This window comes from Equus quagga, unplaced genomic scaffold (genome assembly GCF_021613505.1).
Source record: "Equus quagga isolate Etosha38 unplaced genomic scaffold, UCLA_HA_Equagga_1.0 203_RagTag, whole genome shotgun sequence".
In the NCBI taxonomy this organism is placed as follows: Eukaryota; Metazoa; Chordata; class Mammalia; order Perissodactyla; family Equidae; genus Equus; species Equus quagga.
The window spans coordinates 3,173,901-3,200,740 of NW_025798627.1; the positions used below are offsets into that span (position 1 = coordinate 3,173,901).

Below are 26,840 nucleotides of genomic sequence, written 5' to 3' on the forward strand. Positions count from 1 at the left end.
TTTGATTCCCTCCTTCTCCCCTGGGAGAGTTAGGACTAGAGCCTCTTGACTTCCTCTTAGATGTCCTTCCCTGACTGCCCAGAGAAATTCAGGAGGTTTTGCTATAAGTGATTTCTGTGGATTACCTTGACCCAACCCACACGCTAGCCCCCCATATTTCATACCCATGTAGGGCCCTGAGGAGCCTTCATCATGAGAAAGGGGATGACTTCTAGCTGTGAGATATTCTTCTCTCACCCCAAGTCCCCCTCTCGCAGGATGGCCCCTCATTCTGCCACCCATCCCACTGCTGCTTTTATCCTCATCCGCCTTGTAGTAAAGAGGCACCGCCCGCCACGTGGTAGGCTCCCAGGAATCATCTCTAACCTTGTTTGCATGTGGAGCTGCATTCCCCATACCGCGACTCCCTTGCCCATTCCCGAGGCACTTTCAATTCCATCCGATTTAATTCAGAAGGGTATTTTGAGCACAGATTGCTAGGCTACAGAGGAGAGTTCGCAAAGGTGCTATCAGGTAGTGCTGTTCTCAAGAGGTTGACGGCTAGCGTCTCTAAACAGCAGAGAAACAGAACACAAGGTAAAAGACACACCACAACAGTGTGCAGGAGGTGAAAAATACTTCCACTGAGGCGAGGCGGTATATCACATTAATTCCTAGCATGGGATTTGGAGTTGGATAGACCAGGGTTCAAATCCTGGTCCTACTACTTATTAGATACTGGACTTTGGCATTAGCGACAACAATATCCTTTTTTAAGGATTATTTTGAGATATGCATGTAATATGCATAAGACAGGACATGACCTACAGTAAACGGGCAACAGGGTTTGATTATCATATCAAGCATTCGACTCTTTCTAAAAGTTTGTGAAGAAAACTAGGGTGAGAGTTAGAGGCGGAACATAAAGTCCAGATGAACTTATTTACAGGCTGAGAAGGAGCCCGAGGAAAGCAGAGTTTGAGGATTTGGGGAAGACGGGAAACTGACGGTGCCTTTGATTGGGGGAGGTGAGATTGACAGCGTAGCCCTGGCGAGGACTCCGGCTTCCGCGGCGCATGCACGCGGGCGGGCAAGCGGTTAAATTAAGAAGAAAATCACTACGGCAAAGATCAAATTAACTTACAGAACAAACATCCAGAAAGGGAAATGGATTGGTAGTGAGGACCCTAATGGGGAATTGAGGGAAATTATTTAAAGACAATTTCTTTAAAGCACATTTCTTTTCAACTCCCTAACAATCTGCAGCAGGAGGTCAGAGCCGGAGGCCGGCGCACCGAGGCTCCGCCCCTGGGCGGAGCGGGGCCAGACGCGGCGGCGGAACCCGAGCGAGGCGGCCACGGTGCAGGCCGGGCCCATTTCTCGGGAGCACGCCGGTCCCTGCTCTCGGCGCCGGCGCGGAGCGAAGTTGGGAGGGGCAGCTCTTCCCGGTTCTGTCCCGGTTCTTGGGGCTGCGTATCCGGCCCGCAGACATGTCGGGGTTCAGCCCGGAGCTTATCGACTACCTGGAAGGAAAGATCTCCTTCGAGGAGTTCGAAAGGCGGAGAGAAGAGAGAAAAACTCGCGAGAAGAAAGTGAGGCGCCGCTAGGCTGGGATGCCCCTCACCGTCCTGTCGCCCTAATGCCCTTTGGGAGATGGGGGTCCCCGGTGACCGCGTTCCCTGGGATGCGGCGGGCCGGGAGTTCCCAGCAGTTTCTTCCCGAAACCCCAGGTCTCACCTCCGCCCTGTGCTCTAAAAACACTTCCCCCACCGGCAAGCTTTTGTCCCCGTGGTAACCTCTTCTCTTGTGCCAATAGGACATTTTACTTGAGGGTCGCTTAACGCCGGTAGTCGGAGTGGGGACTGGAGTTTGCAGTCGGAGTTCTGCTTCTAGTCCCAGCTTTGCCACCAAGTCTTCCTGGGCGTTTGGGCAACTCACCTCTCTAGTTCTAAACTGAGAGGTGTGAGCTCCCATTTTTGAGGAGTCTCCCGATGGTGTCGTGTAATCTTCCACCAAAAAAAAGAATTTTCTTGTCTGATGACAAAATCTTCACTCTTACGTATTTTTTCATACTTAGGAGGAAATATCTGAACTTTCCGTATCTTCTCACTTATTTCAAGTGTGAGGGAAAATAAAAGTAATCGCACCTTTAAAATTAGTTGGTGGATTCTTTCCTTATTCATGTGACCATCTATTTTCATTTAAAAAGCTAGGATACAATGTAGATTAGTGAAATCATCAAGATATTGTATCTTTCTCTGAAAGGCTTTGGCAACATTCAAATATAGATTCCATGTACTGTGTATGTGTGCAGAACTCAAGTATTTATAGAAGTCGAAAATAAGGCAGATGCCCTATTCTCAACTGGAGAGAGAGAAACCTGCCATGGTTTTTGCAATCATTAATTAATTTTCAATCCCAGAGTCTTCAGGAGAAAGGAAAGTTATCAGCAGAAGAAAATCCAAATGACTCTGAAGTTCCGTCATCATCAGGAGTTGACTCTTCCAGATCCCAGGACAAAGATGGCAATGAAGGTATGCTAAGATCATTTGCTACTTGCATTAAATGTTAAAACTACCAAATAGTTTAGTGAAAACATTATTTTTTCATTGCAGTGGTATTCTGTTGTTGATTACTTGGTTTATCAGGAGCGTAGTGCTTGGTATATAGTGGATGCTCAGTATTCGTTGAGTTATTAAATATGGTGATGGTTTTTTGTGTGGAAAAAGTGTTTGAAATTGACATCAGTATTTGTTTGGAAGCCTTTTTAGTGTCATTAGTTTTTAAATTGGCCTTCTCATTTGGTTACTAATTACTTCCAGAGTATACTCCCCAAAATTGTAATGAATTATATTTCTATCCGCAGTGGCTTCCAAACCACTGCTTTAGTTATGGGAGGTGAGATAGAAATGTCAGAGTGGAAGGCCAGCTGACTGCCCGGATGGGGCCTCACATGCAGCATGGGTATCTCCGTATGCTACCCCATTCCAGGATCCACTCCTCAGCTCTGCATGTGCAGATATTAAATTTGCTTAGTGCACCCAGACTAATTAAACTCATCAGAGTCTAATTGATGGATTACTATGCAAATTTATTAATTTCCAGTGATCTATATAGCTTTCTAGTGATCAGAATATTGATAATAGTTCATGGTATCCATTTACACATATCAAGTTACCTGGGATGCTGAACTATCAATTAGAATGTAACTTCATTTGTAGGGTCTGATTGAAAACTAAATTAAGCTTTCTAGTCCTAGAGGGTAGATGTAGAGGCTGATTCTTTTCCCTCTAAACAAATAAGCCTTTGCACAGAGGAAACATACTAGAGTGAGCAGAAAACAAATGAGCTTTATTCCTGCCTCCTCGGACCAAGTGGGGAAGAAAAGGCATAGAAGAGTGCCAGGCAAGTGGAGTGGAAAAGGGAGCTGAAGTTGTCCTTACAACCCGTGGGTCCTTCCTTACCTGCTCCGGGGAGGAGCAGCTGTTGCCTCATCAGGTCTCTGAGCTGCAGCTGTAGCAGCAGGCGCCACGGGGTGCCCGCCAGTCTTCTTGCCTAAAGCTGCCCCTGGGAGGTGGCCATCAGGCCCTCCGTAAAAAGAGGGATTAATGGAATCCAATTCTACCTCATCATGAGCAGTCAGATGCGCACCGACTAATAACAGTCCCATCAAATAGGACAAATAATAGTCGAATAATCCCATCAGTCCTTTTAAGATATAAAGCTCCCAGTTTCTCAGGAAGGAATTGTCCCAGAACTTTACCGAGACCCTTGGTGAGTATGAGCATGTCTTCAGAGCCGAAGAAGGAGTCAGTTTGAACAGGCTTTGGCAAAGTCTGCTAATTGGAATATATGGCCGCTGGAGTCAGTCTTTCTTTTCTCCTGTGCCTTGCGGGGAATACTACTGCTAAATTCTTATTCTTCAGCACCTTTCCTTCACGCCATGCAGATAGAGTCTTCCTTTAATTTCATTCTCAGTTCATTGTTGCTGATACAAAAACTACAATTAATTTTTGTGTATTGACCTATCTAGGAACCCCGCTAAATTCATGTATTCTGACAGTTTATATGTAGTTTCTTTTGGATCTTCTATGTGCCTAATCATGTCATCTGTGAATAATGACAATTTTATTTCTTCCTTGCCATCTTTATGCCTTTTATTTCTCTTCCCTTACTACATTAGTTAGGACCTCCAGTAAAATGTTGAAAAGAGTGACAATGGCAGGCATACTTGTCTCATTCCCAGTAACTTTGAATAATTCACCATTAACTGGAAATGTTTTTAGCAGATATTCTTTATCAGATTAAAGATATTCCTTTTATTTCTAGTTGACTAAGAATTTTTAGTAGGAATGGGTGTTGGATTTTATCAAATGCTTCTCTGTAGCTATCAAGATGGTCATATGATTTTTCTCCTTTGTTACTGTAATAAATTTTATTGATTGCCAAGGTTTTATTTCACACATTTATTTATTTATTTTGGATGTTCAGAATTCTTGAGGATGATCGTTATGACTTCATAATAATAATTACTTATTCGTTGCTCATAAAATATATTTTTTTTATTATTCTGTTCTTCCTTGAACATCCTATCTCAGTTAGCCATCATTTTTGGGGTTTGAGGTATTTCACATAAGAGAATAAGCTTAAGGATTTTTGAACACAAATATATATATACACACACATACATACATACGCACACATGTGTATTTTTAATTTTAACTATTTTGTTGGGACTTTTCTGAAATATGTTACATGTCTCTGCTTCAACAGAAAATTAACTTCTAAACTTAACCTTTTCTTGATCATTCATGATCATCATTATGAACTTAGAAAAATCATTGTACTATAATGGTATCCTCAGAGGCAAATGAAGTATGTGATGTTATTTTGTTCCTGAAATAATAATACTTTTTAATATTTATAATAGCATTTATTAAGCTCTTACTTTCTGCTGGGCATTATTCTAAGCGAATATATTTAAGAACTTGTCTCATCCTCAGATTAGCCCTATAAGGCAGACATTATTATTAACCGCTTTTTACAGATGAAGAAACTGAGGCACAGAGAGCTTCAGTGATATGCCCAAGGCTCCACAGCTAGCGAGAGATGGAGATGAAGTTTGAAACCAGACAGCTCGGCTCTAGAGGCCTTGCCCTTTACCACTATTCTATACCACCTGGCTGTGTACCACCAGACTTTAATTCATAGGTCTGAGTCTTACAATTCTTTTGTTTTGGTCCTCTCTACTTTTAACTGTTGCTGCGTGTGCTTCTGATTTCCCACCTAATTTTGCCTGTCTATCTGAGACCTAATGGATGAGTCAGCAATTCCTACAGAGTGAAACACATGGCTTTGTGACAGCTTTCTTCTTTGGGTTTTTGGGAGAGTTCATTTGTCGATCTTTCACTTTCAAGTTTGGTGTTGCTAGGGTAGAAATTTATATTCCAGAGAATATTGTTTTTTTTCTTTAGACTGCTGAGTGTTCTAAAGCTTTTTTGTGTGGTTGGTTTTTTGTAACCTCAATGTGTCTGTCTTCAGGAGAAACGTCAGATGGAGTCAGTAAGTCAGTTCACAAAGTCTTTGCTTCCATGCTTGGAGAGAATGAAGATGATGAGGAGGAAGAGGACGAAGAAGAGGAGGAGGAGGAGGAGGAGGAGGAAACACCACAGCAACCCACTGCAGGCGATGTGTTTGTATTGGAGATGGTTCTCAACCGGGAGACCAAGAAAATGATGAAAGTACGTTGTTCCTTATTTCGGTATTTATAAACAGAATGCAGAAATGTGACATAGTAATTAAAAAAGAAATCTTTAAATTATACGTATATTCCAAAAGAATTCCAGCTGTGAGAAAGGAGATACTATGAGACAGCTGCTGTTACTGGTTTCTAATGTTTCATTTTAGAGATTTTTTTAATGTAAACCTCAATTGTTGCATATGTCAAAACGTACTATAGTTTTGCTGTTAAAAAGTGTATATTGTAACTTGATTTTTTTTAACCAAGTTCATTCTGAGTAGATAAATTTGAAAGAAGGAGGGTCTTCAGTAGATTACTTCATAAGTCGTCTCCTGGCATATAAATCTATTTTGCAGCATCCTCTCCTGCATTTGTTATAATTCTAATTAGTAATTTAGTAATTGCTGACTACTTTGGTTTTTGCTTTCTTTATATAGTTTACTGTACTTTGAACTTTCTGCTGTAGGGGTTTTTTTTTTTAATTTTCTGAAGTGCTCCTTTTTGGAGAGTATCATAGAATAATTTCTGCTATTTCTTGCAGTTGAGTTTTAGACTTTTTCCTGAAATATAGACTTTAATGTTAATGAGTCAGTTATAATCACAACCAAAGTCTTTAGTTCTGATTTTAAAAGATTGAAAAGTTTTAAAGAAAAATGTCAGTGTCATTAGGGTCTGTATTTGTTAATATGGTTGGAATTGAAATCTAAGACATTACTATATTTTAATCTAAGTGTCATATTTGTTCTGTACAGGAGAAAAGGCCTCGGAGTAAACTTCCCAGAGCTCTGAGAGGTCTCATGGGTGAAGCCAACATTCGCTTTGCGCGAGGAGAACGTGAAGAGGCGATATTGATGTGCATGGAAATCATAAGACAGGGTATTTTCTGTGGAATTATTCACAATAGTAGTTTAGTAGTCTGACTTTTACAGATAGAGGAGGACTTCACTGTGCTATTTGAAAAATATGTTCAGAAGCTGGGAGTTGATTGTGATAACAGTGATTTGCACTTTTCACATTTAGTAGAACATATTACCAAGAAAATGAAAATCAGAGTATGACTCAGTGAAATATCATTAATATTTGTTGAACCCCTACAGCCTTCATTCTTGTTTTTATTTGCTTGTTTTTTAATGTTTCATCTTAGGGATTTGAGACTTTTGCATTCTGTGTCTTTTATAAATATGGCAAACACATTATGTTAAAATCGCTTGAAGAGTGTTTTTTTCTTTCTGTTTTCCAAATAAGACTGTGCTAGATTATTTTAATCTAGTTTTTGGTAAAAGACACAATTTATACTTGTCATCTTCCATTAAACTGCAGGTCTTGGCATATTGAAGGATGTCTTCAAAGGCGACTTTTTAACTAGTTGCTTGTGTTTAATATTTTCCTTTCCTGATGTGTTGCCAAATGATGCCCTGTGTAGTGGCTTGGGTAGTTGTAATACAGTGAACTTTTAATTTATCTTTTCAATATTTTGGCATTTCTTTTTATTTAAAGTCCTTGTAGAAGTCTTGTTGTAAGTTTCCTGGATGATTCATTAGGATAAGTTGAGTCACTGCTTTTTCTTTACTACCCCATCGAAATAAGTTTAACCGAAGTTTTTTCTTCAGGATATTTTGTTTGTTTCCTACTTTCCCATATTGTCTGTTTCTTTATTTCAGTTTACAGTTGTTTGTTTTTGAGAGTTATCTTTGAGTTTAATTCCTCATAATCTTAGAACTTCATTTAAGAAACGTTCTTTCAGAAATGCAGATTAGCCATTCACTTGGATATCCTGGGTTTAGGTGCTACTTAGGTACCCTCTCTCCATTCATCCCATCCTCCTTGGTCTGGGAGCTGGATCGTGAAGATTCACCGCCACTGACGTGGCTGATGCTCATCAGAAGGAACTTGCTGAGTTATTGAGCCATGTTTAGCTTTAGCAGAGGGGGATTTTCATGAGGGGGGCATGGTGGAGAGTAAAGTTTTTCATGAAACTACACTTTGCTTAGAGAAAAGTATGCTTTAAAAATGCCAGAAATGGAGGCCAGCCTGGTGGCATAATGGTTAAGTTTGTGCACTCTATTTCAGTGGCCCAGGGTTTGCAGGTTCGGATCCTGGGTACAGACCTATACACCATACAAGCCATGCTGTGGTGGCATCCCACATACAAAAAAATAGAGGAAGATTGGAACAAGCATTAGCTTAGGGACAATCTTCCTCAAGCAAAAAGAGGAAGTTTGGCAACAGGTGTTAGCTCAAGGCCAATCTTCCTCACACACACACACAAAAAGTGCCCAAAATGTATGAAAATAAAATAAAGCAAATATAATCTAATGTTTATTCTAATTTCCATTAGGTAGTTTGTATAATTTTGTTAGAGGTATTTAAAGAGTTTAAGTATTAAAAAAAGGATTCATAATTTGAACCGTGAGACTGACATCAGCTCAAGCCTCATCCCTCAGCCAATGGAATTTGTTTTTTTAAATTTCTTTTTAGCTCCTCTTGCTTATGAGCCATTCTCTACTCTTGCCATGATATATGAGGACCAGGGTGACATGGAGAAATCGCTGCAGTTTGAGTTGATTGCTGCACATTTAAATCCCAGTGACACTGAAGAATGGGTTAGATTGGCAGAAATGTCCCTGGAACAAGACAATATTAAGCAGGCTATTTTTTGCTACACAAAAGGTAATTAAAATGTTTCTTTCCTTTTGTTTGATGAAAGGTTACATAATAGGTTTTTTGATAATTGTACTTACTACTCTGAGGTGAGGTTAGCTAAAATATATTTATTTTTTATATCAGAGGTAAGTATTTGGGGCTCCTCTGTTTTCATATTTACCAGTAACTTTTTTTATAGCATGAGCTAATACAGCACAAAACTTGGTAGACGAAGAGTAAGTACCCTCAGTTTCCCACCGAGATCAGTGCTGGTTCTAAGCTGTTCCTTGAGGGTTAATATGAGACTAGGGTGATCAAAGGAAGATTAGTGAGGAGAGTCAGGTTCTAGCTGGTCTTAGATCAGGCCTTGTCGAGAGGTCCTGTGAAGGTGGATTTATTCCAAAGTAACCTGCTTGGTTCCATTGGAGAATTAGTTTAGAGTGTTTATTAAATTTTCTGAAATGAGGATGGGTCACACCCAGGTACCATGAACCCCTTTTTATGATAAATCTGTAATTTATATTCTTTTTTCTTTTTAGCTCTTAAGTATGAACCTACTAATGTCCGTTATCTGTGGGAGCGATCGAGCCTTTATGAACAGATGGGAGACCATAAAATGGCAATGGATGGTTATAGGCGCATTTTAAACCTGTTGTCTCCGTCTGATGGAGAACGATTTATGCAATTGACTAGAGATATGGCTAAGTAAGTTTGGAGTGAAAATGTATAAATGCTCTTAATGATCATCTTATTTTATAAATCCAAGCATGCATTTGAAGTAGAATATACTTTTTTGTTGAGGTTCAAGGAATTGTTTTGCTTTCTGTATTTTTTATTGTATTTAAATTTAGAAATGGGTTTTTCTTTTCAGTACTTCTCTGTTTCTAAGTCAACTGTGTGATTGCTTAGAAAAATTTGTATGTACGATTACCTTTCAAGTGCTCAGAAGCTTAAAAATGCAGCATGTTCTGAAAGGATGACTAGGTTCCCTGGTTTCCATAACTTAGTTGAAAATACTTACATTTTCAGTAATATTATTTTAAATTATTTATTGCAGATGTGCTAATGAAATGTTTGTGACCTGGGATCTTCTATAATCATTTTATCTGGAGCCAATACTAGAATAATATTTTAAGATGAAAAATTTTCTTTATGGTTGGCACATGCTACTGACTGGTATATATTTTATTCTAAAATAATATACCCAACTGCATTTACTTCTCTGATAGGCTGTACAGCAAAACAAAGCAGGAAACATTCTGGGCCTGTAATGCCTTGTGGGATGCTTTCTATTCTAAGGATGTCTATTATTATAGTATGCAGCCTAGGATTAATCATCTAAATCTGGGTATTTTAGGGTTAACCCTGTTAGTTCCATGGCCGTTGTCATGAAGATGCTTAGCTGTGAAATCATCCCCATGCTCCCAAGGATGGGTTATGTAGGAATACTGGAAGCATTCTTAGGAAATTTGAGGCAAGGCAACCCTCAGTTGATCCCTGATGTATATGATGAGCATTGAGGATCTTCCCAGGTTATTTATCATTAGTCAGATCTTGAGCTGTCATGGTGGTTAGCCCAATAGGCTTCTACTGAACTATTAGATGACCTATGATAGTAGATGTGTTTTCCACTTGTATTATTTATAATCTTTTTGTTGGGAAAGATTGGTGATGAATGGTTCTGCCACTGCCAAAGAGATGTTTCCTACATGAAATTCTGTTACTACAACTTCTGATTGACATGGCTTTCTCTCTGTCCCTGCTTTCCCTCCAGAAATATTTGTTGAATATAAATTCTGTGCTCGGCACTGTACAAGGTACCAGGAGATCCAGGATTGAATGAGTTTTAAAATTCCCTGCCCTTGTGGAGCTTACATTCTAGTGGGGGGGGACAGGCAATAAGCAGATAAACAACTAAGTTTATAGTATGCCAGATGTTGATAAGTGATTTGAAGAAAAATGAAGCCGGGAGGGAGGTAGGAAGTTGAGGAATTGGAGTGTGTTATTTTCAACAGGGAGACTAGAGAAGGGCTTCATTCCGTATGTTATGGTCATGCTGACCTGAAAGTGGCTGAAGGAGATGTGGGGGCAGATTTTAGGAAGAGTGTCACAGCAAAGGGAATGGCAGTGCAGAGTTATGTTCAGGGAGGAGAGCAGGAGGTAGTGTCTTAGAGGAAGCAGGAAGATCCCTCGGCCCATGTGGGCCCAGTGTAAGGCTTTGGTTTTTACTCTGAATGAGTTTGGAGGCCATTGGAGGATTTTGAGTAGAAGAGTGACATGATCTGACTTAAATTTTAAATGCATCAGTTCTCGCTGGTCTTTTGAGAGCAGATTGAGGAATGGTTGGGGCAGAAGCAGAATGGTTGGGGCAGAATCCAGGGAAGGGATAATGGTAGCTTGGGCCAGAGTAAAAGTAGCAGGAGGTGATGGGCAGTAATCAGATTCAGGATGTATTTCAAAGGCTGACCTCTTGGAGTTTTCTGATTTATTGGATATGAGGTGGGGTGTGTGTGTATGCACATGTGTGAGAGACAGAGCAAGGGAAGAGTTCTGGGGACTAAGTCCTGAGGCACTACAGTGTTTAGAAGTCAGGAAGATGAGGAGGAAACAGCAAGGGAGATGGAAAGGGAATGGGCAATGAAGTAGGAGGAAACTAAGAGAACATGGTATTCTAGAGGTTTATTGAAGAAAGCAATTCGAGGAGGAGGGGTGGTCATCTGTGTGAAATACTGCGGATAGATCGTGTAAAATGAGGGCTGAGTAGTGACGTTGGAGATGGAATTGGGGGTCCTGAGGGATAGGCAGCTCTTTGGAGAAATTTATGAGGGGAGCAAAAGAATGGGGAGGTAATTGGAATGAGTTGTAGGGGTAAGAGATAATTTTTAAGTTAGGAAAAATTACAATATATTTAAATCTAGATAGGAATGATCCACAACTGAGGGACATAGTGAAGATTGATGAGAGAAAGGACAGTTGCCTGAGTGGTGTTTTTGAGTAGGTTGGAGGGAATGGGATCTACTTGGGGGTTGTCCTTATGAGAAAAGGAGAAGGCAGAAGATACGCCTGTGGGTATAGGTAAGTAGGTAGCTGTGTTGGGAATATGTGGGATGTCTGATTTGATTCTCTTTGTGAAATAAGCAAGGTCATCAGCTGAGAGTGAGGGTGGGAGAGTGTTGGAGGTTTGGAGAGGAGATGTGACATAGTTGTCTATGTCCTTGGGACCTGGCTACCCCACCGACCAGCAGCATTTGCATCACCTGAGAGCCTGTCACAAATGTAGAATCTCAACCCTGCCCCAGCACTACTGGATTAGAATGTGCCTTTTTATAAGAAACCCAGGTGGTTGGATGCACATTCAAGTTTGAGAAGTACTGGACTTGGTAACTGTAGTAAGATTGCTGATCAGCACCATGGGCCCACTTGAGACTAGTGGTCATTAACTTGGAATGCCTCCAATCAGCATGGTCAGCTGGGCAGCTGATGGTGAAGAGTAGGCATATTTGGATTTAACCGGAGTTGGAGTTTTATCAGATGATTTTGGTAGAGGGAGAGAAGGGCAAAAGAATTGAGGAGATGTGCAAGGGAGTAATTGTAATGTTGGACTGTGCAGAAGGGGAAAGCGAGGACAGGAGGGGTACAGTGACAGTGAAAAAGTGGTAGGATCAACGCTTCGTAGATCCCATTGAGGTAGACGTGTTGTTGGTATTGGTTACAGAGGGAATGAGCTGGAATGATAGGAGATAGCTTTGGGAGAGTAAGATGCTAGACATTGTGACATCGTTATACTGACATTGCACATTTTTCTCTGGATCAGCACTGATTATGATTTTAAAGAAGAGTTTTTTCTCCTCCCCAATATTAAGAAAATGAAAATCATAGTTAATAGAGAGTCTAAGCAAGGAAATGAATTTTATGTTCTGAATTAAATAAGCACTCATCCATTTGCCATCTATTTTTTTAGGAGTTACTATGAAGCCAATGACGTTACTTCAGCTATTAACATAATTGAAGAAGCTTTCTCAAAACACCAGGGCCTAGTCTCCATGGAAGATGTTAACATAGCAGCTGAACTGTACATTTCTAACAAACAATATGACAAAGCTTTGGAGGTAGGACCACTTAAGTGTTTCTCTGTTAGTTTTTGAACACATTTCTGTGTTCTAGTAATTCTTAAAAATTGACAGTTCCTCATTTTAGTTCTATATATTACTTATATTCTAAATTATATATTTAAAGTCTGTATGGAAACAGATTTCTAGATTCTATAGTGATTCCATATGAAATATAAAATGTAGTTATCATATGATAAAAGCTGTTGCCATTATTACAGGTACCAGATATGTCAGTACTTCAGGGAAGCAGGACTCAGCAGCCAGACTATGATTCAGTTCTTAATCTGTTTGGAAAAGTAGATTGGTTAGATACAGAGGAATTCTATATCTTCAGTTAAGCACTTGTTAATATGGTTAATATGGTATAAAACTGTTAATGTATCACAGCAGTTTCTTATTTTAAAGTGATTTACTCTTGGTTTTTATAGCCCATTTATAGTAAGGGTTGACTATATATCTTTGCATTGTGAGAAGGTTTTTCATACATACCTATTGTATGATTTCCTTTTTTTATCCCTATTCTTCTAGGTAATTACAGATTTTTCTGGAATCGTGCTAGAAAAAAAAACTGCAGAGGAAGACACTCCAGAAGAGAATAAAGGTTGTAGTTTCCTCTGCAGAGGAATGTGGATAATCCTCTCCTGTTCATAATATGACATTTTGAAATTGATAGTTAGTGTTCTTATAACAGGTTTTCCCAAGAAGCTTTTTTTTCCTAAGAATGATTTTGTATCTTTTTCTTGTGAGTATTCACTCACAGGTAATCTTTGAAAAAAATTGTTTTCCGTTGTTTTTATTTCTCAGTATGCCCACTGGAACATGGCATTTCTCATTGACCCGGAGTCTTTTTAGTGCCATGTGAAAAATGAATGGATTACTGAACAGCTTATCAAAAACCTTTAGAACTAAAGCAATTTGCTTTTCAGGAAAGACTTAAAATACTCACTATTAATTTCCTTCAAACTTAAGCATTGAAAAAATTCTACTTCAAACTTAAGCATTTACATAAAATGCTGCTTCAAACTTAAGCACAGAATTATTTTATCCCTTTCTCAGCAAAAGACTATTTGTAGCAAAGACTAAAAAGAGGCTTTTGAATTCAAGAAGAAAACAGAGAGTTCATATATCCTTGTTTGCTGTCTTTTTAGTTCTTTGTATTTCTGGTAGAAGGGAGTTTATATAGGTTTCAGATAAGTGGATAAGGTATTAGGAAGAGAATAGGAAGGGTAATTCTGCTACCAAAGGACAGACTGATGGAGGTAAAAGAACCTAGTACTGGAGTTGGCCAGACTTAGACTTGACTGTGCAGGCATTGTTTTGGAGGAAGTAAATGCGACCTTCCATGGGAGATAGGGTCTGCTTCGTTTGCCCCACTTTCTAAGCTTGAGTCTACAAGCTACTTTTTCTCTCTCTAATCCACAGCCAGTGAGAGTCTTACCTGCACCATACCTGATGGTGTGCCCATAGATATCACGGTGAAGCTGATGGTCTGCCTCGTGCATCTCAACATCCTTGAACCACTTGATGTGAGTAACATGAAGATCTGTACTTGAGGTACTTCAGATCACATCCACAATCTTTCCGTGAGATGACAAGAAATTTTGAGTTGACCCTAGATTTCACATCTCTTAATAACCAGGAAGTGACCATGAACATCAGATTATTTTTGTGTGAATATGAAAGCTTATAAAAGTAAAAGCTAAAAGTTTTGGAACTGGTCTTGGAATAATTTGTTTTTCTTTTAAAATGAGAACAACCCAGAGATCAGAATTTGAGATTGGGCCTTTTAGACAATTGTTAATTTTTGACAGCTGTTCTCTTTTGCCGACTTCCGATTAAGCATTTCATTGAATAAAAAAATGTTTCGGACATCTATGTTGCAGACCTTAGGATGAGGTGTTGAATAAAGTATATAAGTCCCTGCCCTCATGGATCTTTTGTTCTGTTGGGATTAGATAGATAATAAATAAAATAAGTATGTAAAATATAGGATGTTAGTTGGTGATAAGTGCCCTGAAGAAAAATCAAACAGAGAAGAACAGGGAATATTGGGGGTGGGAGGAGTGGTAATTTTAGATAGGATGGTCAGAAAAGGGCTGCCGGAAAAGCGACATTTGAATAACGACTTGAAGGAAGTGAGGTCAGCCATGCAGATACCGGAGGGAGCCGCTGGCTCTCCAGAAACAGCAGCAAACACCATGGCCCTGAGGCGTGGGGGCGTTTACTGGGCTAGAGGGGAGCACAGCAGATCAGTGTTGTCTTAGCTGCTGCAGGGCCTGCCTCAGAACAGGCCTGCAGAAGTACTGTGTTGAGTGAGTGAATGATGGCAGAATGAGTTCTGTTTAACAGAGATACAGAAATGAATAGAAAATTAATTATTTAAACCTGTATTCATTAAGCCTTACTCCTTTTAGGCTTGCCTCCAAGAACTGATAAATATGTTAAAAAGAGAAATATACATAGATATGCATATTTGTAATGAGTGTTTGACTTCAGGCTTTTATTTTGGGGTCTAGCCTCTCTTGACAACACTAGTGGAACAGAATCCTGAAGATATGGGAGACCTCTATCTAGATGTTGCTGAAGCTTTTCTGGATGTTGGTGAATATAATTCTGCACTTCCGCTCCTTAGTGCGCTGGTCTGCTCAGAAAGATACAACCTCGCGGTGGTTTGGCTTCGGCACGCAGGTAATACTTTTTTGTGGGAAGGAGAAGTTTTAATCATATAAGCAGGCAAGAACTTACTTTCCCAAGAGGAAAGTAATTCTTATAAAATATTAATGTCTTAGTGAGAGTATTTCTGATTTCAGGGCAGTTTCTTGAAAGTCAGTGTTTTAAATTGTCTTGGTATGCCACTAAGTGGCTCCTCCTCGCTCAGGCTTTGGAAGAGTGAAGGAGAAGGAGTGACGTGGCCCTGTTAAAATACCTTAAATACCTGTCTTTTATCTGTCTTAACCAGAGGCTCTGGTCTCTAGTAACAGTTTGTCAAGACTTGGAGTGCAATCTAATTTTTGAAGAGTTTTTATGAATTTATATTTAATATATTGAGAAAAAAATTAATGTATTTTCAGTGTCCTTTGAGCTGCAGATATGCCCAAGATTGGGTTTTATCTATCATTTTATTTCATTATATCTAAATCCACAGTAATCTGAAATAAATCATTTAGAGTAGAAAAAATAGCTTAAGAAAAGCTAAATCTCTTAAAGAAATGTATGAAAGCCAAAAATTTTCTAATAGGATTTCCTATTTTTCAACATAAAAGATGCATTAAAATTTGAATAATCCTTGTTTAAAATATTACATAGTGGCAGAAAGTTCTCTCCAACTAGAAAAGCATTAATTGACATTTTGGGATGTTTTGAGATACATCACACATATGAAATGGCAGAGAGCGCTTAATGATTAAGATAGCACTTTACTGTTTGGATGGGTAGACATGTGTACCAATGTAATACCGTCATAAAAAGTTATATTATTTATGGTACTTGAATTTTAAAAACATGAGCAGGGAGCTGGAGTTTTATTGCCTTCCTAAGGCTGTCACTGAAACCGCTCCTGTTATTAATGGTAGATACTTTACAAATCCTCTTTAATTATGATCATGATGCGGATAAATGCTGTTTCCATTTCAAGCCTTTGTAGCTTGAGATGAGTAGAAGGTAAAACCTCAGAATGATCTAAAAATCATAAAGAAATTTGGGGTCAGTATATAAGAAAGATCATTAGAGGAATTGAAAGCTTGTAGCGTAATAACAAAGTATTTTTAAAATTGAAAAATGAAAAATTAAGAGAAAGGCCTTTGTCATGATCCATCCCTAATTAGTAGTTTTCCTTTATTATCAAAGTTTAACCTGAAGATAATGGTCTGGAGAGATTTGAGAAATTAGAGATTTGAGAAAACAATTGGAGACAAAATACCTTTTAGGAAATAACTGCAGTGAAAAAGGGAAATGAAAAGGGCCTACATTAGTGTCGTGGCTGTTAGAGTGGAAGGAAGAAATGCTTATGGGGATGCATTCTCAAGTTCAAATGATAGGACTTAGTGATTGACTGGCATAAAGTTTGAGGAATAGAGCCCAATAACCTCACTTCTGAGAACCTAACCAGAGGAAATATTGGGGAGGGAGAGAGAGGTAATTTATAGTAGGGATCACAAACTCAGAAGCCTGGAAGGTTAACAAAAATGAGTAGAGTGGGAGGTAGAGGACCAGGCTGGAGTGGTAACCGGAGAGCCCTCCTGGAGGGTGATGTGCGTGGGCTGATGTGCCCTGTGGGGATGGGGGCCACTGCTGCCAAATTCAGGTTTTTCAAAAGAATCCAATAATTTGGATTTCATTAAAATCTTAGTTTTTAAAAATGTAGACAATTTATTGTTTTTAACAGCACTGTTGCCTAACAGAACACATCTGTGGGTTAAATTGGTCTGCTAATTTGTGAACTCTGGCTTATATAAATGAGGAAGTTTACCGTGGTGTTGTTTATTACAGTAAAAATTTGGAAGTACCCTAAATGTCAAATAATATGGTTATGTAAATAATCAATTTAAGTGAATTTTATAACCATGCAAAATTCCAGTGAAGACATGGGAAAATCTTGAAAGTATAATGCTAAATGAATAAAGCAGAACTCCAAATTGTATGTATATGCTGATTATCATCCTTGTAGCAGTTTGAATTGAGAAATAATAGATTGATCAATAGATAGAGATTAGAAGGGATAATTGTTTTAAAGTACTAAAAATATGCATGCATTTCTTTCCTGTTGTAATTTTGATATTGCCATAATATTTCTTTTAAAATGGAGAGATAATTTTGGCCAGCTTATAAATCTGTAGTTCATATTTACGCTTTATTTGAACACCATCTTAGAATGTTTAAAGGCCTTAGGCTACATGGAGCGTGCTGCCGAGAGCTATGGCAAAGTGGTTGATCTGGCCCCCCTCCATCTGGATGCAAGGATTTCACTCTCCACCCTTCAGCAGCAGCTGGGCCATCCTGAGAAAGCTCTGGAAGCTCTGGAACCAATGTATGATCCAGATACTTTGGCACAAGATGCAAACGCTGCCCAGCAGGTAGGTGATGTAACACAGAAGGAAGTTTTTCTTGGTGCATTATATTTTAGGACTTTCTCCTCAGTTAAGGATGTCTCTACAGCTTATATCCAAAAGCTTTATTTTAGTGTTTTAAATTCGGTGTTTTTGAAAAATGATTTTGAGTCTTAAGTTTCAGCAACTCATTAGACATTGTAAATTGTAGTTTCCAAAATATTGGATCTTAATTATTATGAAAGCTCATAAAGCAAATGTTCTTAAGGTTTGGTTTCTAAGGCAAAGCTTTTCTATGCAAACAAAACAACTTACAGCAAAAGCACCATATCACACTCATTATCATGTGCTTTTTTATTTAGGAACTGAAGTTACTGCTTCATCGTTCTACTCTGTTGTTTTCACAAGGCAAAACGTATGGTTATGTGGATACATTACTTACCATGTTAGCCATGCTTTTAAAGGTGGGTGATGATCTTTCTTTGTATTAGCCTTCTTGACCTTTTTTTATGTTTAGAATTTGATTTAAACATAGATTACAGCTATTTTAAAATTCTGTTGAACTCAAAAATTTATTTTTAATTTTTATTTATTCATTTATTTTATTATTTTATTGAGGTCATAATGGTTTAAACTCAAAATTTTTAAAGGGAAAGTCAGATAAAGCCAAAAGACTTAGAGATTAATGGTATGTAATTGAAAGTTCTACATGAAAGTGTAAACTTGACTGTTAAGTGAAATAAAATCCTTGCTAATGCATATTTAGAAAAGTGAGAAGCATAGTATTATCGATTATTGGCTCTTTAAATGCTGCTGTGTGCCAAACTTGTCACTTTGCAAAAATGTTTTCCAGATATGACATCCTTTCTGATTCTGGCTTTTTGGGGGGGGCGGTGAAGGGGGGGAAGATTAGCCCTGAGCTAACATCTGCTGCCAATCCTCCTCTTTTTGCTGAGGAAGACTGGCCCTGAGCTAACATCCATGCCCATCTTCCTTTACTTTATATGTGGGACGCCTACCATAGCATGACTTGCCAAGTGGTGCAATGTCTGCACCCAGCTTCCAAACCAGGAACCCTGGTCTGCCAAAGCGGAAAGTGCGCGCTTAACCACTGCATCGCTGGGCCGGTCCCCAGTTTGGCTTTTTTGCTGGGAGGTGTTTGTGTGTGCGTGTGTGTGTGTGTGTGTTGGTATAAAGTTAATGTGAATTACCTTCTTTTTCCCTACTGAGTAGTGTTACCCAAATTCCTTTGGTAAGAAAAAAATTAGTCTATTCGTTTTCTTTTAGGTGTTTTATACGTAATAATTTGGTCTTTTTTTCCCCTTACTAAAGCAGCTTTCGCACACCTGTGGTATTTGTTTCCCATAGATTTTCTTTAAAAAATTATGACTAAAAAAATCTCAAATTACTATCTTTAATTCAGGTAGCGATGAATAGAGCCCAAGTCTGTTTGATATCCAGTTCCAAATCTGGAGAGAGGCATCTCTACCTTATTAAAGTGTCAAGAGACAAAATATCAGACAACAATGACCAAGAGACAGCAAATTGTGATGCAAAAGGTAATTACTTTCATTTGCTTTATTACGTAAAACTTGACTGAGTTGATAAAAGACTCATGAAGTAACACCTGATCGTAGTCTAATTGAATCAGAGTGAGAATTACCTGGACAGGCAGAGCAGAGGGGTGGCGGTGAAGGAATGTGAACAGGCAGCTGCCTCGTCTTGCCACCGTCAGAAGAGTACTGGCAGGAGTTCACTCCTGTGGGACCATGGCTGTTACATTTCACCTTCAAGTCACTCATGTGACTTTTTCTTTCTAATTCTGCTCTTTCTGGAAATACAGTGTCCTAACTGATTTTCATTGGTCTCATTTTAGCAATATTTGCTGTACTCACGAGTGTCTTGACAAAAGATGACTGGTGGAACCTTCTGTTGAAGGCCATATACTCTTTGTGTGACCTATCCCGATTTCAGGAGGCTGAGTTACTTGTGAATTCTTCATTGGAGTACTATTCATTTTATGATGACAGGCAAAAACGCAAAGAACTAGAATACTTTGGTCTTTCTGCTGCAATTCTGGACAAAAATTTCAGAAAGGCATACAACTATATCAGGTGATTTTTCAATAACTTATTTTAATCAGATTCTTTGCTAGGGTGTATATATTTACTTTGACTTAGTCTCTCACGCTCAAAAATTAGCTGTTTTATTTTAACTCTCCTCTTGCTTGCTGGTTAATGCAGCTCATTTGTGATTCTGAGAGGCATGCACTCTCATATACTTAACCGCTTGTGCCTCTGTCTCCCTCTTTATAAAGTGGACATCATAATACTCCCACCTCGTAGTATTATTGTGAGGGTTAAATGAGTTGTTATATATAAGGCGTTTTCACCGTCTCCGGCACACGTTACGATTAGTTATGATTCCTTGTTCACTGTGGTGCAGCTGTAGTGGACAGAGAGAGAAAAGGTGAGACAGAAACCACTTGATTCTGTTTTTTGGTTTAAAAGTTTTGTTGAAAAGCCGAAACAATGCAGAAATACTAACCTAAGCTGCATTTTCCAGGAAAACTCTTCCACTGCGTAGTGTTTCTGCTTGACTAGATTGATTCAGGCTCCTTTTCCTTGGTGAGGGATGGTGTATTTCAGCGTTGGGAGGACAGCACCGAAGGGCTTTGTTCTTAGAATTCAGGAAGATTTTCTTTTTACAGTATTTTTTACCCTCTCCCTCTCTCTGCGATTTTAGGATAATGGTAATGGAAAATGTCAATAAACCCCAGCTCTGGAACATTTTCAATCAAGTTACCATGCACTCCCAAGATGTACGACATCATCGCTTTTGTCTTCGTTTAATGCTGAAAAACCCAGATAATCACGCCCTGTGTGTGTTGAATGGACACAATGCATTCGTGTCTGGTAGTTTTAAGCATGCACTTGGTAAGTGTCCTGGCACGTGACTTTCTCAGGAATGGCCAAGTGTGGCGGCAAAGAGCCTGGCCTCTGGAGCAGAGCTGCCTGGTTTAAATAGCCACTCCCCCGTGGCAAGTTATTCTACTTCCCTCTGCCTCAGTTTCTCTCTCTCTGGAGTGGAGATAATAATTGGATCTACCTTGTAGATTATTGTGAAAATTAAATGAGTTAATATAAAATACTTAAAACAATGCCTGGCGCACATGGTACGTGGCTGTGTTAGCAATAATGATAATGATAATAATATTTGCTTTTCTTAGGAAGCTTTGGTTTCAAAAGGCTGAAGTAGGTCTTATAGTTCATTTTAAAGGCCACCAGTTCTCCCTGCTTAGGCTTGTTGGTGTTTAAAATAATTTTCATTAATTATGGATGCTTTGCTACCTGATTTTTATTTGTTATAGTACAAAAAAGGATTTAAGATTTGCTGATAGTTCATTCCTTCAGGAGACAAGTCTTTATATCAAGATTTATTTACATAGGGCTTACTAACTCTAATTAAACTCAGGGAAAATTCATTAATCATTTATAAGGAATTTATGTTATAAAGAATCAGAAGAAAACAGGTAGAAAAATACTTAACCAAATGTTTAAACTTAAAATAAGGCATGTATATCCTGCTGCCTAAAAGCTAGTGTTGCCAAGTTCACTTTTAAATAAACTGTGATTTTGGCTACTTAATACTTTCGTGTTTTTCTGTGTATGGCTGGCATTTTGTTTTTTGGGTTTTTTTAAAGATTTTTTCTTTTCCTTTTTCTCCCCACAGCCTCCTGGTACATAGTTGTGTATTTTTAGTTGTGGGTCCTTCTAGTTGTGGCCTGTGGGATGCCACCTCAGCGTGGCTTGATGAGCGGTGCCATATCCACGCCCAGGATCCAAACCGGAGAAACCCTGGGCTGCTAGAGCAGAGCGTGCAAACTTAACCACTCAGCCACGGGGCCGGGCCCTGGCTGGTGTTTTTATGGTTGTTCAGCTAGTAGCCTTGAATATCAGATATTGAAACCTTCCTCCACTCCGTGTACTTTTGGAATTGTTAGTTTAATATTAAGAAAATATAAAATAGAGATTTATTTTCCTATATTTAGAAACTTACAGAAGGTAAAAATAGAAAGTCCAAATGGCAGTCTACCATTTGGTCTGTTAAAGAGATTTTATGGTGCCATTCCTTCTGGAATAGGTGCCAGAAGGAATAGAAGTTTTCATCTACGTATGATAAATTCTAGATCATTCCTTTATAAGAAAAATTTTCTTAAATTCCCCTATCTCATATGGTTAGGCTTTTGACATGAGATAATTGTATATAGAGAATACATAGAATTCACAAAGCCCCAAATTCTTATTTTATTATTAGATACATTTAGCTTTTCTCAGGAAAAACAAAGTGGTTGCTACTCTTGGGAAAACAACACCCATAATCTAAAAAACAAATCAGAACTGTTTTTCTTTTTCTCACCTCCATGATCCATCACATTTGAATTTATAAGATGGATCGATTAATTTTACAAAAGAATTCACCAAAAGACACATTCCCCCGTTGCTTTTTAAATAGATTTAAGATCATAAGTTAGATTTATGGTCACAATTGATAAATTAATTTGGAAGTGTTAGCCTACATGGAAATGTCTAACTGGACCTAAAAGAAAGTTCCTTTTAGTGACTCATATTTAATCTTCATGGCTAGGATACGTTCATAGGTAAACTCTAATTTTGTTATAGTTATGTTATTTTAAAATTCAGATTAGTGTGCATCTGATATGTTACAGTGTACACTTTGCATATGTTTAATATCAGTAATGGTTGTTTAGCCTTAAAATATATATGAATAAGTGTTGAAGAAATAAGGAAGTATGTTTTTTGTCACACCATCTGATACCACTGTTCATTTTTCAGGACAGTATGTGCAAGCCTTCCGCACCCATCCCCATGAACCTCTCTATAGCCTCTGTATAGGCCTGACCTTTATTCACATGGCATCTCAGAAGTATGTATTAAGGAGACATGCTCTTATTGTGCAGGTAATTCTTTTGGATTTCTCATTACTTGATTTTATGTTCTCTAAAAATGAATATACTGAATGTTTTTGTTATCCTACTTCTAAAGTAATACCTGCCTAGTACACATGCTGGGAGTCCCAACACCTGTCCGTGTGTACACACTCATGGGCTCAACATCTGTTGGTACTCCTGGCTAAGACTTAGGCAGCCGTGTAGAAAGGGTATACACCTGACCATAAGAGATTACCACACAGGCAGCATCTGGAGGGATCCTGCACAGGCTGCCTATAGTCTGAAGCCCCTAAGCCCTCCTGCCTTCCAGGTCCTGAAGATTGATTTATTTTAAGTTAGTTTTTAAAAATATAATAGGGGCTGGTCCCGTGGCCGAGTGGTTAAGTTCGCGCGCTCCGCTGCAGGCAGCCCAGTGTTTCGTTGGTTCGAATCCTGGGTGCGGACATGGCACTGCTCGTCAAACCACGCTGAGGCAGCGTCCCACATGCCACAACTAGAAGAATCCACAACGAAGAATACACAACTATGTACTGGGGGGCTTTGGGGAGAAAAAGGAAAAAAATAAAATCTTTAAAAAAATATGTATATAATAATATATACATACAAAAATGTATGAATATTTGACTGTGTGACTTTTTTTACATCATCACCAAATTGCTCTTTTAAAGTTTTCTTGGTTCATGTAATACTTTGAAGTTACCTTTTTCTTTTCTTGTTTACTTTTTTCTGGAAAGTAACCTCCCCTTCTGTGCAGTTTTGCTTCCCATGGTTTCAGTTATCTGCGGTCAGTTGCAGTCTGAAAATATTAATTGGAAAATTCTAGAAGCAAACAATTCATAAGTTTTAAATTGTGCACCGTTCTGAGAGGTGTGATGAAATCTCACACAGTCCTGCTCCCTCCTGCCAGGGACGTGAATCCTCCCTTTGTCCAGCGTATCCACGCTGTGTACACCACACTTAGTAGATAGTCTCTTAGTAGCTGTCTCAATTATCTGATCGACTGCTGAGATATTGCAGTGCTTGTGCTCGAGTAACCTTTATTTTACTTAATAATGGCCTCAAAGCGCAAGAGTAGAATATATAGTAGTTCAATACACACTTGTCAAATGAGTGAAATATTGAATCGTTTCTTTCTTTTTGGTAGGGCTTTTCCTTTCTTAATCGATACCTCAGTCTACGTGGGCCCTGCCAGGAGTCGTTCTACAATTTGGGCCGTGGGCTTCACCAGCTGGGGCTAATTCATCTTGCGATCCACTATTATCAGAAGGCCCTGGAGCTCCCGCCGCTTGTGGTAGAGGTATTGTATGATTTACTGCAAAAACCGAGGAGTCGCTTTGTTTCATCTATAGATAAGTGCACTTAGCTCAGTGTTGTGGTCCAGAGAGTGAAATAAATTATAGCTTATATATTAAAATGCAGTATTTCCTTATTTGATGCATTTATGTAATTAGGTTCAGTAACAAGTAGGTCTTTGACATCCTGGCCTTATGACCTGATCAGCAACCATATGACATATACAACTTGTGGTTCCGACCATTTCGATTATCCTAAGATAGTGCCTCAGGCTTACAGGTGTCAGCAGCTGGAGGTGAAGCCTGAGTGTGAAGTGATGCGGCCATTGTCCAGTTCCAAGTTCAAGTGAAACATATTTCTTATAAAGATGAAAGATCAGTATTAATGTAGCTTTGTTTATTTTTAGATAATGTGACATAGGGTAAAGTGTTGCCAGTACTATTATAATCTGTGTTTAAAGTCTAATTTTTATTTTAATTTCTGAAGAAAATATGTTTTCATTGTTAATTTTTTTAAGTTGCACTCATAATCCCCACATTCCCTCAGATCTACATTCTGTTACCCTTGTTCAATGTTAGACATTAAGCAAATGAAGACACACTTTTATAGTTATGCTGATGAAATATACACATTTTTGTGTTCTTCATTTCATAAATACCTTTAGGTATTACTCCTTAAGCTTAGTAGGTATTATTTTTCATTGTTCAAAAGTTTGTACTGAGAAAGATTAGAAACATAGATCTAATCTATTCCATTGAGTTTATTGCTTTGTTATTTAAGTAGGAAGAAAGGTTATAACCCCTAAGGTAATCATTATACTCAATTTGGTGTATGCCCTCCTAGGCCCATTCTTTACATGCCTGTCTGTTATATAGCACTCGTATTTTTTCCCATCTGGTCATTTGTGTTATAATTTACTTATTTTTTTACATGATGGAGTTTTACATTTCTTATGAAGTCACACCATTAATCTTTCCTTTTGTAGTTTCTACTTTTGCTGTTATACTTAGAAGGGCGTTTCCTACCCAAGATTATATTATTCAACTTATTTTTTTATGGTTTCATTTTTTCACTCTTAAATCCTTAATTCAACTGGAGTTTATTCTGCTGTGGCTTGTGGGTGAGACTTATTCTTTAACTTATTGGTTAGACACTTAAAAATATTTGATGATAGTTACTGTAACAATTCACTGAATCAGCATTATCTGATAAAAATTTAGATCCAAGGTATATGCATAGTTTTATAATTTTTTTTAATATTGTGAATTTTGATAGCTTTTTGAACACTTACACTTATGAAACTGTTTCTTTGCCATAAAATTGTGCTGGTTGTCAGTTTGAAATATAACGCATTCATATATTTTTTCCCCTAGGGTATAGAAGTTGACCAGTTAGACTTACGAAGAGATATTGCCTACAACTTATCCCTCATTTATCAGAGCAGCGGGAATATTGCAATGGCTCAAAAGCTTTTGTATACCTATTGTTCTATATAAAGCACCTCAACTGAGAAAGGAGCATTGGGTAGCTGCTGTGTGTGGACCAGGATTTTCTGTCTCAGGGCTTATTATTAACCCCAAAATGGAAATGATAATTTCACAGTTATCTAACATGTAATTCATTTTTAATATGTGATAATGATCTTTTAGTAGATTTGCAAAATTATCATTCCTACAAGAATTCATATGTTGTTGTATTTCCCTTTAGCTTTTTTTGTTTTTTTCTCTGAGGAAGATTCACCCTGAGTTAACATCAGCTGCCAATCTTCCTCTTTTTGTATGTGAGCCACTGCCACAGCATGGCCACTCACAGAAGAGTGGTGTAGGTCCGTGCCCGGGAGTCAAACTCGAGCTGCTGAAGTGGAACGCATCAAACTTAACCACTAGGCCGCTGGGGCTGGCCCTCCTTTAGCATTTTTCAGCAAGAGTGTCCTCAAAGTGGAAATAGACAGTATTAGCCTTTAAGCCAGCTTGGAGTTGAATACACTAAGTTTTTACTCAGACCATTTATTCATCTGTGCATTTAATACTATATATTCAACACCTACTATGTACTAGGCACTGTGGTTGGTGCTGGGAATACAATAGTAAGACAGATGTGACCTGTCAATGCGATTCTTTAAATATAGAACTCAAGCATATATTTATTTGTAAGAAATGTTTGCTATATTTCTACATACACCATCGTTGTTAGTCATCCATTTCTTAGTGCGCTGTTACTATTGCATGGGCAGTTTTTCAAATACACAGAAAAGGAGGTTGCTTATTAAAGGAAAGACAAATTGGGACTCTTTCTGATGTCAGTACAATTACATAAATCACTTCGCTCCTAACAAAATTATTTAAAATGGTTGTATGGTGGGAAGACAAATAATTGAGTTAATCTTTTACTTTTCACTTGCGTGTGTCTTAACTACCTGGACTGAGTGAGACCTGGGACAGTGGCTTAGTTCACACCAGTCTGCTCTGAGGCAAATAAAAAAGTACATTACCAATGTTTGTGGCTTTCTGACAAAAAAGTAGAAAAGAGAGGACCATGTTCAGTAACATGATCTGGTTTCCATTTCAAGATCACCAGGAAGGGAGAAAGACTGGGGAATGCTATATATGGAATAAACTATTGCTGATAAAGTAAAAAAAATAGATAAAAACCTTTACTTATCTCAAATATTGTATGTTCTTGAATCTAAGATCACACTTCTTGTTAGATATACTATTGGTTTAATAACAGCTTTTCAGAGTTTCTTTTTAGGGGAAAATAAATGCTATAATAAATGTGCATATAGAGTGTAAGAACCAGTCCAGTTGTGGGAGGGAAACAAGTGTGAGACTTAGGATCAAAGAAATACAGTGGGGGTTTTTTAGGAATTCTTACCACTGTTTACACCACATACGTAACTTTGTAGTTGAAAAGCAGAATTCATATGTAATAAGTAAATGTGTCGTGCACTCTGTATGTATGAGTGTGTGTATATATATGTATGTATGTATATAATTTAAATAAATTTTATTTTTGTAATTAACGTTCATTGTTTCACATGCTTATATATCTATTTT

General features: G+C 38.3%; 1 protein-coding gene across 1 annotated transcript; it reads left to right on the top strand.

Annotated features, from left to right (window-relative positions):
- The first annotated feature begins 1,391 nt into the window (after positions 1–1,391).
- Positions 1,392–26,806, top strand: LOC124233505 (general transcription factor 3C polypeptide 3-like). The gene is made up of 18 exons (XM_046650650.1): positions 1,392–1,571; positions 2,402–2,513; positions 5,521–5,720; positions 6,472–6,595; positions 8,198–8,389; positions 8,902–9,067; positions 12,324–12,471; positions 13,003–13,075; positions 13,897–14,000; positions 14,991–15,162; positions 17,344–17,546; positions 17,882–17,983; positions 18,943–19,078; positions 19,396–19,633; positions 20,265–20,455; positions 22,376–22,500; positions 23,636–23,788; positions 25,158–26,806. Exons 1-18 carry the CDS (start codon positions 1,470–1,472, stop codon positions 25,278–25,280), a joined length of 2,664 nt encoding a protein of 887 aa, XP_046506606.1. The 5' UTR covers positions 1,392–1,469; the 3' UTR covers positions 25,281–26,806.
- Positions 26,807–26,840: the final 34 nt, after the last annotated feature.

Coding starts and splice junctions, on each gene's coding strand:
- LOC124233505 (XM_046650650.1), top strand. CDS start 1,470: ATGTCGGGGTTCAGCCCGGAGCTTATCGACTACCTGGAAGGAAAGATC. Junction 8,390..8,901: donor TATTTTTTGCTACACAAAAG/GTAATTAAAATG, acceptor TTTTCTTTTTAG/CTCTTAAGTATGAACCTACT. Junction 19,634..20,264: donor AAGGCATACAACTATATCAG/GTGATTTTTCAA, acceptor CTGCGATTTTAG/GATAATGGTAATGGAAAATG.